Source organism: Pagrus pagrus (genome assembly GCF_965226575.1).
Source record: "Pagrus pagrus genome assembly, chromosome: 15".
Classification (NCBI taxonomy): domain Eukaryota; kingdom Metazoa; phylum Chordata; class Actinopteri; order Spariformes; family Sparidae; genus Pagrus; species Pagrus pagrus.
In genome coordinates this window covers 26,411,984-26,426,324 of record NC_140199.1, presented here as the reverse complement: position 1 = coordinate 26,426,324, position 14,341 = coordinate 26,411,984, and the positions used below count along the sequence as shown (strand labels likewise).

The window sequence follows — 14,341 nt, the reverse complement described above, 5'->3', positions numbered from 1 at the left end:
AATAGTGTATATTTCCAGGGAGTAATCGTTTAAAAATCAAAGGAAAACATTCAGTCAAAGCAGATAGTACTACAACATGAAAAATCCCACAGCAGAAACAGGAGCAAAGTGTTAAACTAAATGTGGAAGCATAAAACACACTCAGAAAACTTCAAAGGGAAGTCAAAGACATAAGAAAGAAAGCAAAACTCTGATATTTTGCAGCTGGAAACCACCACAGTTTTTCCTCGCCAAGGGTAAGTGAGGAAAAAGTGGACGTTTGAAACACTCTGTAGAGGAAAGCAATATTTCTTCACTCCCATGCAAGGGTAATTGATTCTATTCAGTCTTACTTCACAGTGGACAATATATCTCCCTAGAAGGAAGTTGAGTTTCCTTCAGACTCTGAATCAGCTGATGTCGCTTCTGTTTCTCCTGAGTCCTTCGAAGCACTGCCGGCCTCTGATCCAGAGCCACTGGATGAAGACTTGTCAGACGAGATGGCATCCTCGTCCACCTCAGTGATAGGTGACAGTCCTCCGTATGTCTCTACAGAGGTGTCACTTCTGATCTCGGCGCGGTATGGAGCACCAGTGGGGGAGGACGAGGGCCCAGGGTCTCCAGATGCCACACTCTTAGCCGATGCGTCATCACTCAGCTCGCTGGATGACTCTTTTGTCTCGTCAGCAGTCTCAGATTCTTCCTGATCCTCTTCTTCACTTTCCTCTGTGATTGTATCCTCTGATCCGCGGCTCATGATGGACTTTCGGGAATGAAGGCTACCTCTGGTGGATTGGGAACTAGCTGAACTCTCCTTGCTGCCTAGGGAACTCTGGTCTGTCATCTGACTGCGCGATGAAGACCCTCCAGCAGAGTCCGACCCTGACATTTTCCTCTGGCTGGACCCATCAGACGGAGAGCCTTCACTTCCTGACCCTGACTCTGACTCACTGGCTGTCCCTGTCCCTGACTCGGCCTCACTGAGTTCTTCACTGGACTTCTCAGAGGTTACTGCGCTTCCTGATGACCTGGTTCTCTGTGATGATTTAATGCTTGAGCCTGATAAAGATGCAGCCCTGCTAGCGCTACCACTGCCACTCTCACTTGCACTTTCACCACTCATGGTCCCACTGCCACTCCCACTGCCGCTGCCACTTCCACTGCCACTCCCACTGCCACTTCCACTGCCACTCCCACTGCCACTCCCACTCCCGCTGCCACTGCCACTCCCACTGCCGCTGCCACTGCCACTGCCACTCCCACTCCCACTGCCACTCCCACTCCCACTAGAAGCGCTGCTCCCCTTGCTGGCCTCAGTAGCTGATGATCTCATGGAAGAGCGGGCAGAAGACCCACTTTCTCTGGTGCTCCCGGAAGCTTCTTCGTCAGACTCTTCATCAGAGTCCTTCTCTGTTCCTGAACTCTTTTCTGTGCTCGTTTCTTTTTCTGTTCCTGTTCCTGTTCCTGATTCTGTTTCTTTCTCTGACTCAGACTCTTTCTCTGTAGCGGATGACTTACCTGACTCTGACTCTTTCTCTGACTCTGACTCTTTCTCTGACTCTGATTCTTTCTCGCTGGCAGATTCCTTGTCTCCAGATTTAGACTCTTCGTCAGAGTCTCCCGGCTCTTCATCTGGCTCTTCCTCTGAGTCCACAGTGCTTTCTTGGGCATCATCCCGGTCCAAATCTACTTTCAGATAATCTCTATCAACACTGCTCTTCTCTGAGGATTCCTCATCAGAGCCTTTCTCCTTACTGCTTCCACTTGCACCTGCTTCTGGCTCACTTTCTGTCACACTAATGGACACTTTAGACTTCTTTTCATCGTCACTAGCTGCTTGTGACGCCTCCTCATCTCTCTCGCTGCCTGTGACTGAGCCACGACTCACACTACTCTGTGACTTCCTGCGGAGCTGCAACTTGTTGCCCAAGTTGATTTTCTTCAAAACTTTACCAAGCCGGCTGCGGGCGACAGACTTGCTGTCGATTGGTCCCGTAAGCGCAGGTCCGTCAGTCAGACTCTCCTGGCTGTCAATGCGTCGGGCTGACATCAGTTTGGCGTAATCCTTGTCCTTCTTCCCGGCACCAAACATCTTGAACATCTTGGCTTTCTTCCATGGAGATGTGCCAGAAGGACCAGCATCAGATGGCTGATCTGCTCCCTTGCTGGCCGCCAGGAGTTTGCTGAGTTTCATGACAGACTTCAGCTTCTTGGCAGCCTTAGAAGGCTCGCCCCCGTCTGCTGGCTCAGCTTGTTCGATTTCATCCTCCGGTGGCACGTCCCTAAATGCAACCCTCTTGGGTGGACCTCTACCACGTATGCCACCACGGCCCCGGCCTCTGCCTCCGCCCTAAGACAGTCATATTTAATTTACCAACCATTTATGAAGATATAGTCACATGGAGTTGTTAAAGCTGTTTTAAATAATAGATTAGACAAACAACCTATTAATGCAAAAATCTTGATCAGTGAGAGTATGAAAGGAAAGGAAATGTATTACCTCAGGGCCATGAGGACTATAGTAATACCCGTCATCCTCCATGATCACCTCTCCATATTCATCATACATGGGAGTTATCAGCCTCCTCCGACTGCCGTACTGAGGAATGTCATACCTGAGAAGTAGATTTACAAAAATAAGACAAACAATAAGTTTTTAAGAATTAAAGAGTACTACTACACTACTATAGTTTCCATCATCCCTTAAAGTAAACTAAAAAGCAAAGAGTTAATTAGTTTATAAAATGTATTCACCTACATGCTGTATGATAAAAAGCCACACAATAATGTGTTACTTAAAAATGACTTCAACATGCCATTGCCAGAATCCTAAAAGCCCCCCCCCCGTTTTTATTTTTAGCGCTCCTCCTTCATCTTCCTCCATTCTATCAGGCTGGCTCCAGTTGTTACCGCTTTTCATCTTTCTTTTTTATAGATTTGGTAATATCTTTGATCAGATAGGCAGTAATTGCTATGATGATTTGCAGCTCTTCCTAGAAATCACTTTGCAAGTTTGGAGGGAAATAATGGAGAGAAAACCATGCAGAGAGCTTTTTGAAAAATATAGCAGAGTACATATTTGCCCATTTTTGTCAAAGAATTATATAATATATTTGTAATAAATTAGAAGAAGGCAAAAACAGGCTGAGATGGGAACATTTGGAGTAATAAGTAAAGCCTGAAAGCCCATTAAAGCACTTTTTTATGCAAACTGATAAAATCAGGTTGCATAACTCTTCAACAATATGCTGTTTTTTTAGTCAGGAGCATGTTTGGCTGCATGGCTTTCATCAGGGAGTGCTAAATGAGAATATCTCTCCACAGTTCCGACTAAGGAGAGCAGAAAGCAGGTTTATTAGTTGCCTAGATTAAATTGTATTTCTGTTGTTTTGTTATTTCAGTGTTGATTTCAAAATGTATACAACATAACCTGAAGAGTGTGCGAATGAAACATTCTGAAAATATGAACCATATTTGAAAATATTATCCACAATAGGCCTGGTCAGTAAAATTATCGCAATATGTAACAGGAATACCAACTTCATCAACACTTCATCAAAAGCAATAAGAAGTCTGTTTGAAAGCACATAACGAATGCGCCCTGGCTCATAAACAGCCTATATATCCCTTGATGATGGAGCATGCTGTGAGTGACACACAGACAGCCAGTCATTTAACAGGTGTGTTGTACGGTTGCCCCATCAACATGTGACGCAACAACGGAAACAGCGTAGAGTCGAAAAAAAAAGGGACAGGTCAGCACAGCGCTAAAACAAAGTGTGGAGGCCTGGCGGTCCAGGACTAGCGCACTAGTATGGCTGTGTTCGGGTTCAGGGTGAATATAGTGAAAGCCACTTCACTATATCCTTCAGCAATGTTTTGGCTACTGCTTGCATTCAGCTATTACTGAGTAGTGTTGGCATTTAGCAGTTTCACAGTCATCCACAGACATGTTCTTGTGTTGTAGTAGCCATAGTAACATGAATATTTTCAAAGTCAGTAAGAAAAGCACAATTAAAGGGCAATTCCAAACATTTGACACATCAAAGTATGTTTACAGGTCTTGGGGAGTACTACTGCATATGAGAAAAAATGAGCAAAAGACTTTTGTGGCTCCATGTGATCTGATAAATTGCTGTCAATGATGTCATTTGGTGGCTAAATTGCATTGTGGGTAATGTAGGCACCAGGTTTGGAAAAGCAGTCCACTGGGCTAAAACACTGTTGGCCTCATTATGGACAGTTTAAAACAAATGACCAAAATCAATACAGCAGAAACAAAAATATCACATTTTTTATTCCATGTATTCTTCTCTTTTCAAAACCTGGTGACTACATGACATCACTGGAGACAATTAATCAGATTACACGCAGCGTCATCTGGAGCTACAGAAGGCTAAAATGATAAAAGGGACTTTTTTAATCATAAAACAAAAATGTTAAAAGAAAAAAAGTGGTTGAACTCAAAATAAAGTAGTTCAATTCCACCTTTTTCTCATGGTCGTTATTAAAAATCAATCATGAAAAATGATCATTAATTAACATTGTCAACTCAAATGAAACATTTTATCATGAAAAATCTTTCAGCTATATTGCCAAGCCCCAATCCACTATTAGTTTGTCTACGTTAGTCTGGTAGATGGCCTCAATTGGTGCACATCTCTGATATTGAACATATAAATTATTCTTTGCACACTACAATACTGAATAAGAGAGGAGCCTAAAGGAAAGAGCCCAATGGCAATTTGTGTCACCGTCACCTTCTGAACATGTGAGGGCGGCTCAAGGGACCACACGGTCTGGTGATTGCTGGATTAAAAGCTTGACCGCTGTTTAACGTGCCCCTCAATGCAGATAGAAGCAGATCAAAGGCATCCGGTCATAGTGATGATACACTCATTTGCAATAGCAGCGTTTGCAATGAACTTTGTGACATGCCATTAAAATATAATTACAGCTCGTTTCAGATCAAGGTAATTCAGATGCAGCGAGCAACAGCTGAGGTAATTTGAGTTGGTAAAGATGACAGGTAGGTCAGTGAGTAACCACAGAGGCAATTACAACTCTTCATTTCAATATGGCCAGTTTTTAACATTTGTCAGATTTTCTCTGTAATAATTTAAGCAGGTAAGGTGCAAAAGTTTTGGCCTGTTTGATAAAACTGAAGCATTCCCGAGAATGGTGCAGGTCACCTGCCACAGAGCAGAAGCATTTAATGAATAACAATTTCTCAGCAGCTGTTACGGCTTTGAGGTCCATGTTTTTCCTCTTTGGACCATATGGGCAATATAACAGCCAAGCCAAAACACCCTCTATCCATTAAGCGATGGGAAAACACTCAGGTGCTCGGCTCAAGGCAGTGTAATTGATCCCATTAGATGAGGGGTAAACGCTCGGATGGTATGGTACGGTAAGTTATGCTCATCATTTTATTCTGAACTAAAAATGCTCTCCTCCCCCCAAGGACCTAAGCACTGAGAGCTGGAAGGCAAGGTAAATAAGACTTAACGATGTAATTTTTTTACTTTAAATGAACCGATGGAGATCAGTTTCATGGACTGGAGTAATACTGATGAATGATGAGACGGTTTGTGGGCTGCATGCTCACCCTTGGTCGTAATTATAGTAGTCTTGCGCATAGTAGTCCTGGCCCGGGTCGATTCCTGACTCCATGGAGAGTTCCTGCAATTCAGAGAGGCAGAAAGAGAAATTACTCAGCACTATGTGGAGAAAGATGGAAGAAGAAGAGCAGCAACAGCAGCGTACAGGGTGAGCATAGATCAGCATGACTACATCCCTGTGAATGGAGAAAAGCAGGAGTGTTTCTACCTCAGGTCTCAGCAGAGATGGCCTCAGCAGTTGCTGTTGCTGCCAAAGATTAGTACAGAAGAAGGAGAAGGAGAAGGATAATCAAGGAAAGGGTAGGTCAGGAGAGACACAAACATAAGGAAGACTTCACTCTGCATTCTTTAGATTTAAATCCAGAAATTGCATGCCTGTTGTATGTGTATTGCTAAAACTATGATGGAGGAATTATAATATATTGATGGAAACAAAGCAAGGAAAAAAGAGGGAGGATCAGGAAATGGAAAAGTATGAAATTAAACATCCTGTGCATGTCAGATGTTCAGTTCAGATTATTTGAAGGTGGCAAAAATAGATGTACATGTCAAACACTGTCAAAGAGAGTGACTTTGTTTGGTCCCTGATTATGTTTTTTTTGCCAACAGAGGAGGAAAAAGTCATCAAAATGCTTATCTGCTGTTTGCCGGGAATGTTCTGAATCTAACCTAAACTGTGATGTCAGTGTCAGAAGTCCTATCACCGGGATCTCATCTTAATCTCATTCAGTGTTTTCCATCAAGTGAGTTGTAGATAAGAATAATAGGATATAAGCCGCCTCAAGCTGCCTTGAGAGTGACAAAATGTCTCTGCACGACAATAAGATAAAAACACATCACAACAGGAATGCTTACCTGTCTGCCGTAGCCTCCTCGCCTGCTGTGGGCCGCGGAGGGGAGGAAATAAGACAAATGATGAATATGGATTGACAGCGACATTTCAAGTGCTTTCAGATAAATTAAATGTTAAGTCTACAGGACTAGCTCGTCTATATTCTGCTGACCAGTGAGAAAATTGCAGCTTTACTTACTGTGCATTTTCATGTGTTAAATTACAGAGTTGCAGATCTTGGTTCAGTTTTTAAAAAGGCTGCCTAAGGCCACAATGTTATCATGCTGGTGTGGGCTGTTTTTTCCCCACTGTTATCTCATCCAAACAGGGAGAAAAAAAATACAATAAATGCAAATATCAAAGAGGCTGGGGAGATTGGAATTTGAAAAAGTCAGTGTTTATACAGGCATATCTGGAGCATCTCCTAGCAGATATGAAAAGGACAATGTGATTAGTGACTCAAAGAAAGTTAATAAAATTGTCTTTGGTTATCACTTCACGAAGTGCCATTTTCTTTCAACAGACAGCAATGATTTTTCGCCGAATTGAAGGAAGTATGAAGGAATTTCAGTCAATCAGAGACATAAAAAACAACTCAGAGCTGCTCCTGGGGACAACACTGCAGCGTGCATTCAGTACAAGTCAATGAGAAATAGCGAGTAATGGAGCAGCTCGGCTCAAACCTCCAGGTTCACAAGCGTACAACTGTAACCTGTCTGGGCCCATAAATAATGACGACTTTCACACTCAGATATATGGCCAAGCAATGATGTGAGCTTCCTCTGGAGAGCTGTAATCTGTTATTATGGGCAGGGACCAGGGGACAGGGCCCAGCCATATGGCCACACCTCCCAGGCAGAGTGGATGATGGGACAGGGATCTGATGGATGACCTGTTGGCTCGGCTGCCGGCTACTGCTGCTTCATACAACATCAAGAAAAATGGCCCAGTGGACAGCAGCCATAGGAAGTTTGCACAGGAGGAGACTTGGGGGGAGATGGGTGATAAGGTAATGTTGTAGAAGACAAAGTGAGAGAGGTGAGATCAGAATTAAAGCAAGACTTGAATACTGAAGAACTGGGTGTATCAGATCGGCAACAGAAAGGTGATCCTGGCTTCATAAAGAAATCGCGTTAGTCTTTTTGCATACTTCTAGAATAACCTCACTCTTATGTGCGATCCGTAAATATGGAGCTACAGTCGCAACTGATTAGCCTACTTCAATTTCTGTAATAATTGAACCAACAAGATATAAGGTGTTAATTAGTAAGCTTTAGAGGTGCTGGTAAAAAAAAAATTTGTTTCCTTTTGACCAGGGACGTGGGAAGTCAGTCATAGTCGGAGGGGCTGAGAAATCAATCTATGCGATGACTTCATAGTAATTGATATGCGACGTTCATGTTCACTACAATTTACAACAATTTGAGAGCGTTTTGCACTACAGCAGAGAGCAAACTTTAACACAACATATTATAGGTCTAAGCAGCCGCAACAACTACACAGTCAGCTACAGCAAGGAGACGAAAAGGAGGAAATTCCCCTGACGCCCTTAAAAATGTGTGAGCTGTTGAGTTAGAAGGATCTTAATACATTTTACAAAACCCAGTCCTTTAAAAATTATTATTCATTTGAGCCTTCTTGTAAATTTGGCAGAGGTTATACATTTAGTTATTTTTTCCCTTGTGTAAAAAACTTTATTTCTCTTGTCATGTAGGCCCTACCTGTTTATTTGCATATTGAGCAGGGAGGTGAGATCCAATCACAAGTGGTCACAAGATATGCATGTCCAGATTTATGTCAAGCCAGGTGTTAACGGATGGAATTAGAGCTGTCGGCTTGTGATTGGATCAGCAAAGATGCGTGTTAATACCTGGGATTAAGTGCCTCATAGTTTATAACAATGCAGCGCAGTGAGGACACAGATGGTTTTTATGTCACATGGATACTTCTGTTCATATTCTCTCTCTTGCTAAGCTAAGCTAAGTTAACCAGCAGGTGGCTACACCTTCATATTTACTGTACAGCAGTGAGAGTGGTATTGATCTGTTCATAAGACTCTACTATTCCTGGAACAATAACATAATGTAGTGGGTGTAAGAGCAGGTGGATGTTTATATGCAAGGCAGGATCTCTCTGACCAGCATTTTGTGTGTACATGGATATTAATTATAGTAGTATAATATCTTTGGTTTATATGTTCTGAGGTCTGGTTAGGTGAGTCAGTGTCATCTTTATAATTTCTACCCAAAACATACTCTTATTGTTCAGGTTTGAATAGTTGAGGTAGTTATAAAAGTTTATTCCTAGAGAACTTAGAACTTAGTAATGTCTAAAATAAAGACAATTTTAGATGTGACAATATTTTTAAGTTCTCTAAAAATAAAGTTGTATAACTACTTCAACTATTCAAACTTGTCTATCCTTTATTTTGTTTCCTTTGTATTTGCTTTTCCATGTGACTGCACAATCAGTCATCAGTCGGGACACAAAAGAGTTTTGTAAAATTTTGTAAAATAGAATATAAAGAATACAATCCATTAATGCGTTCTGCTCTTAGGGTTGAAAAAAATAACAGCATGTGAGCTGTTGCCTTTTTACAAAAGAGATTACCCCATGTAGTGAACATGGAATACAGAATTAGCAGGCCTTCGATCTGCCCATCGGGGGAACGTGTGATGAATCAAACATTAGATTGCTCCAAAAAGAGAGGTATGCTCAGAACATTTACCTGAGGGCATGGAGGGTGAAACAAACACATTAGGTGTATTTGGGAGAAAGACAGGGAGGAGTGGAGGTGAAGAGCCTTAGAGAGAGAGGAACATAGGCCGCATTGCAATGAGTGTAAAGAAGGTAATGGAATCTCCGGAGAACCACAAGCAAAGATTAACAAGAAGAGGCCAAGGATTGGAAAGTATTAGAGCTAACTACAGAGCGAGAGGAAGTGGGAGAGAGAGAAACACAGATAAATGGGAGAGGCAGAAGGTCAGAAAGATGGAAAAGGAAAGGAGAGGGTAACAGTAGTTGACAGTCCCACAGGCAGTGGCCCTGGTTAGGGATTGATTGGTTCTCTAATTAGCCTTTTCCAGTGTGCAGCCGAACATCACAGTGACTACTTTATCATGCTGGGAGCATCTCTGCAGACATGTGACAGGTCTCCCAGAGGTTGGCTATCGTCATTCAACATGAGCCTGCAGGGGAACACAGGCGATGTTATAGCCGCTGCGTCAACCAATATAAGAAGATGTTGTTGCTTAGAAGCGCCAGGCGCGGTCAGGTCTGCATTCAACTGTATTACATTGAAATGACATGATTTCCTGTAGCCTGGGATAATATCAAGTTTATTTATATCGATGTAATGTTGGTTCCAGTAAATATACTACGAGATGTCATTTTCATTAAGTGTATATTGTCCACTGTTCCCCTGCTCAGGGGCTGGTATGATTAGCTGTTTCTCTTTTAACTGCATCTTACATCTGTACAGTTTATCTCACATTCTTTCTTCATCAGAGGTGATACAATACTTCATTACTGTACTTTTTTCAGGTATCTGTACTTTACATGAGTATTTTTTATTTTTATTTACATAACTTTTTACATTTACTCCCTGCATTTTAACACAGATATTTGTACTTTCTACATTTTCAGAACAGGGTTGTTACTTTTCTTGCGTCATTGCACACCGCTTCCCAACATGGATCACCTGGATTGTCTTTTTCTCTCAACTTTTTGCTGTGCTTGGTACATTTTACCAACCCAAAAGATCAGGATCTGACATCCTGGGAATGAAACTCAACAATCAACAACCTTTCTGGTGTGTTTATTAACAGCTCGGACAAAACCTACTGATTCTACGTTCAGGTTTCTTTGAATTATATTAATATAACATGAGGTTCAGTTAGCTTTGCACAGAAATGGTTGTTACAAATGTCTTTTCGAAGAGTACTTTTCAGAGCCTGTACTTTCTTACTTTTACTTGAGTGACGAAGTTGAATCAATAATAATAAGTAATAATAGTAATAATAGTAATCATCGTCATCAGAGTTTTTTTTAAGTACTTAGCATCTGTACTACGACTGAGTAAAGAATGTGTGTACTTTTGCCACCTCTGTTCATCACTGTGTGTATTTCTTGTTAAATGCACTTAAAAAAATGATGTAATATGTCATGTGAGCTACAGTTTTCTGAATATGGCTCATCAACAAATATGTGATCATCCTCCCTGAATCGTCTAAAGCCTATTTCACAGAATTTGCATTCTTTTGGGAAATTCTTGGCAGTTATGGTAATTTTCCTCATTTGAAAAAACATTTTTACAACATTATATATTTTTTTCTTTTGCCTAATTTGGATTCTGCATGAAGAAACGGCAACCTAAAATGCCCATGCTCTTATCTTTGTCAAGAAGTAAAAGAGTAAATTAAAAATCAGCAACATGTTGCCAGAAATCTGTGGGAAACAGACCCCAGGGTTGTGAGATTTGTATATTTCGCCGTTTAGGATAATTTAATTAAAGTAGCTCTGGTTATGAAATGTTAATGTTAAGATTATAGTATAATAACATACTTATAACATGATGAACTGACTAATCTGCTAACTCTGGGGTGTACTTAAGACTATCATAGATCTCACAGCAGTTCAGATAATTAAAATGTGGAAATGAACTGAGCCAAACTGATATTGCATATGCAAGCCTCTTTTATGCTCTAATGCAAGCCTGTGAGCATATTGTACAATCAATGTGGCAGGGCTGAATACATTTCTTGGCAGGTGACACTAAAATTTGATTTTCACACAACCTATTGAGTATAAAGCATTTTTTCTCTGAGAAACCCACACAGTCTTCTTTGAGTTGGCTAAAGCGTATATAAAATACTAACAACTGTGCAAAAAAAAATAATACAAAGAATGTAGAAACAAGAGAGACACAGGCATGGATATGTTTACATGGACATAATGAGTATGGACACAGAGGGAACAAGTCAGAACTCTGTGGAATGAGAGGAAAACTCAGCAGAGTTTGGGCTGTTTGAGTTCAATCTGTTCGTCTGCTGAACCTCCACTGACTTGTTCTGTTGACTCGTTTCATTTTCAGCGCAGCTCACACTTGAGTTGATTTGGTCTATAGAGCTGGAGTTGGTAGTTTTTGGCGTGCTCTGCTCATCCCAGGGATCAGAGCTTTGCAGTCTGTTAGCACCCTCTGATTCTTCAGTCACTTGAGGTTTCTTGTTAAACTTGGGCACCTTGTTTTTGTCTACTTGGCTGTACAGGTTGGCAACAGACCTCTCTATGTCGGCTAGATTCTGGATGTTTTTCAGGATCCCTTTAAGTTCCTTCTTCTGCCCAACGTCAGTTTGTGACAGGTCAGGGGGAGGCGGGTGTTTCCGTTTTGAAACAGGGCGAAGCGAGGACACGGGCGGCAAATTGGCCGGAACGAACTGGACGACTGGGCGCGACTGATCAGTAGCAGGCGAGGGAGGGGGGGGAAGAGGCGGCGGAGGTGGGGGAGCAAGCTGTTTTTTGACGGGAGGAGGAGGAGGAGGAGGAGGAGGAGGAGGAGGAGGAGGAGGAGGGGTCAGAGGAGGTTCATGAAGGTAGGGGGGTGAAAGAGGAAAAGAAGGTGGACTACAGGGAGGAGATGTAGCTGGGGAAGGTGGATTCGGCCTCTGCTGAGGAGGAGGTGGTGGTGGATTTTCTGGAGGATCTGGTATGATCTCCACAGTGATCTGACAAGGCTGAACTGTCATGTAGTTGGAGATGCTGGAGCTGAACTTCCTGAGGATAGGTGGAGTTGGTCTCTGGCAAGTCAGGGGCCAGGATTCTTCTCCCTGAGTGATGATAACGCTGGGGGGGACATCTCTGCCCACATTGGGGCTGTAGGAGTAATCCATGATGGACAGCAGAGTTTCAGAGGTCAGCTCGAGCACGTCATCGCTGTCTCTGTCCCTGACAAGGATGGAAGAGAGCGAGCCTTGGGAGCCTCTGCTCTGCTGGAGGGTTTGCTCCTGGAGGGCCTGTTGCTCAAACTGCCTGGCCTGCTCACGGACCGACAACCTGGTCTCAGGGCTGCCACACAGGTCGAGCGTGTCCGAACTGTCCTGCCTTTGCCTGCCTCTCATGGAGGCTTGGAGAATCTGTAGCTCCCAATCATCCGGGTCCATGAGAGCTTGTCTCCTTGGCACCTCGTAACTGTGCAGCCCTCCGTGAATGCGGGCAGGCATCGACCAGACGCACCCCGACCCAGCTGAGTGGGAAGGAGAAAAGTAGAATCGCCTTTGAGATGGACTCTGAGGACTGCCGAGGGGGCTGTTGTCATCAAAGACAGGGTTGTGAGTGGTGAGCGGGTTGCGGTCAGAGAGGAAGGTCACGTTGCTCTCTGACTTGGGCAGGTTGACATGCAATGCTCCGTTGCCACGGATAGCAATGGAGCGACGGGCGAAGGTGCTAAGAATCCTCTGGTGGTGGGCCTCCTCAATGACAGACTTTTTAGCCCTGCCGCGGTAAGAGGTGGAGGTGAAGAAGAAAAAAAGACTTGAAACAGATATAGATTCAAGATCTGAGAATGAGCGAAGCAAAAGGATTCAAAGCAAAAGCAGCAGCGCTGCATCTTTACAGACTAGGACTCAAAGTATTGTGACTGTCAATCATTACGAACTAAAATGCCATGGCAAATGGTAATACAGAGGTTTTTTAAATAGGGAGGTGGGCTTCTACACGGGTCGCTCCAAACAGTTTCAGGGGAGGCACATGAAAGTGACAAAATATTACGTCAGATATTATAACATTAGTAATCAAAATGAGATCACATAAAATAGTCTAAATATGTGGGATTCTGTTGGAAGAGATACAGAAATACTGTGGTTTTTGGTCAATTTGTGTAAATTTCTTTTTTTTTCAGACTAATAAATGCTCTGATGAATATTTCTTTAATGTATACAGTGCAGTCTGAGGTTATGTCCCACAGCAATATTACAGTATCTTGGCTCATTTGTGGAGTGCCTTTAGGATCAATTAAGATAATAATGATCTCATCTCTTCCCCAGCATTTGAGAAAATACTATGCAAGTAAACTAAGGGTGGAGGGGGTGCTTTCTCCAACCTTATCTGAGAGAGGCCCACTGTCTCAGACTTAAAAAAAAAAACCTGGCTCAATCAACTCAATTTTCAACTGTTCCTGATAACAAACATTTTTGTGGCCCCGATCTGGCCCACGTACCGCATGGAATGATGGTAGGTGGGGTTGCCCAAGTGCCATCATTCCACACGGTATGTGGACCAGATGCATGTGTCTGGCACAATTTTGCCATCTGGGTAAATGTCTGCACGGTAGACACCAGCAGATGTATGTTTGTAATTTCAGGCAAAATCAGATGAAAAAAGTGTCTTTTTAAAAATGTTTTAAGCTTACACAATTAAATATTGTAATAGCAAAATGATCATGCCAACGGATACGCTGGCTTTTGCTCCAAAGATAAAGAATAGTACAAATAATCAACATCAATTCATACTGGATAGATTAGTACAGTCGCAACGCTAAGAGCTATGAAGAGGGACTGAAGAGGAGACAACTATAGCGATATCTACTGAAGTGCAGTACTTCAGACAAATGGAGTATCACTTGAAGCAAAAATGTTTCACTTAAAAACAACAAAACTTTCTAACCGCTACCACTTCACCAGGGTCACTGAACAAAACAAACTTCTGCCAATTAAAGCTGCATGTACACCCAAGGATATCAGCTAGAGGGGGAATGAGGGTGCTGCTTCTGTGCTATATATGCAAATATTGATCATAATCATGGATCTCATATGTCTTTTTTTATGGATTACTTACTGCAGTCTGAATCCAGAGAGACAGGAGAATAGAGATGATGAAGAAGACAGAAACACAGAAAGATGGTAAATGGACTTAT

The 14,341-nt window shown here is 42.5% G+C and overlaps 1 protein-coding gene across 1 annotated transcript in view; it reads right to left on the bottom strand.

The window, feature by feature from the left end:
* Positions 1 to 338: 338 nt before the first annotated feature.
* LOC311270927 (protocadherin-15-like) overlaps positions 339 to 14,341 on the bottom strand; it is a 256,820-nt gene continuing 242,817 nt past the window's right edge. The window contains exons 34-38 of the mRNA XM_084376191.1: positions 6,456 to 6,477; positions 5,809 to 5,847; positions 5,588 to 5,661; positions 2,480 to 2,594; positions 339 to 2,329 (exon numbers count right to left, since the gene is read on the bottom strand). Coding sequence (XP_084232317.1) covers positions 356 to 2,329; positions 2,480 to 2,594; positions 5,588 to 5,661; positions 5,809 to 5,847; positions 6,456 to 6,477 — 2,224 coding nt within the window. The 3' untranslated portion in view covers positions 339 to 355. The remainder of the gene's footprint in view (positions 2,330 to 2,479; positions 2,595 to 5,587; positions 5,662 to 5,808; positions 5,848 to 6,455; positions 6,478 to 14,341) is intronic.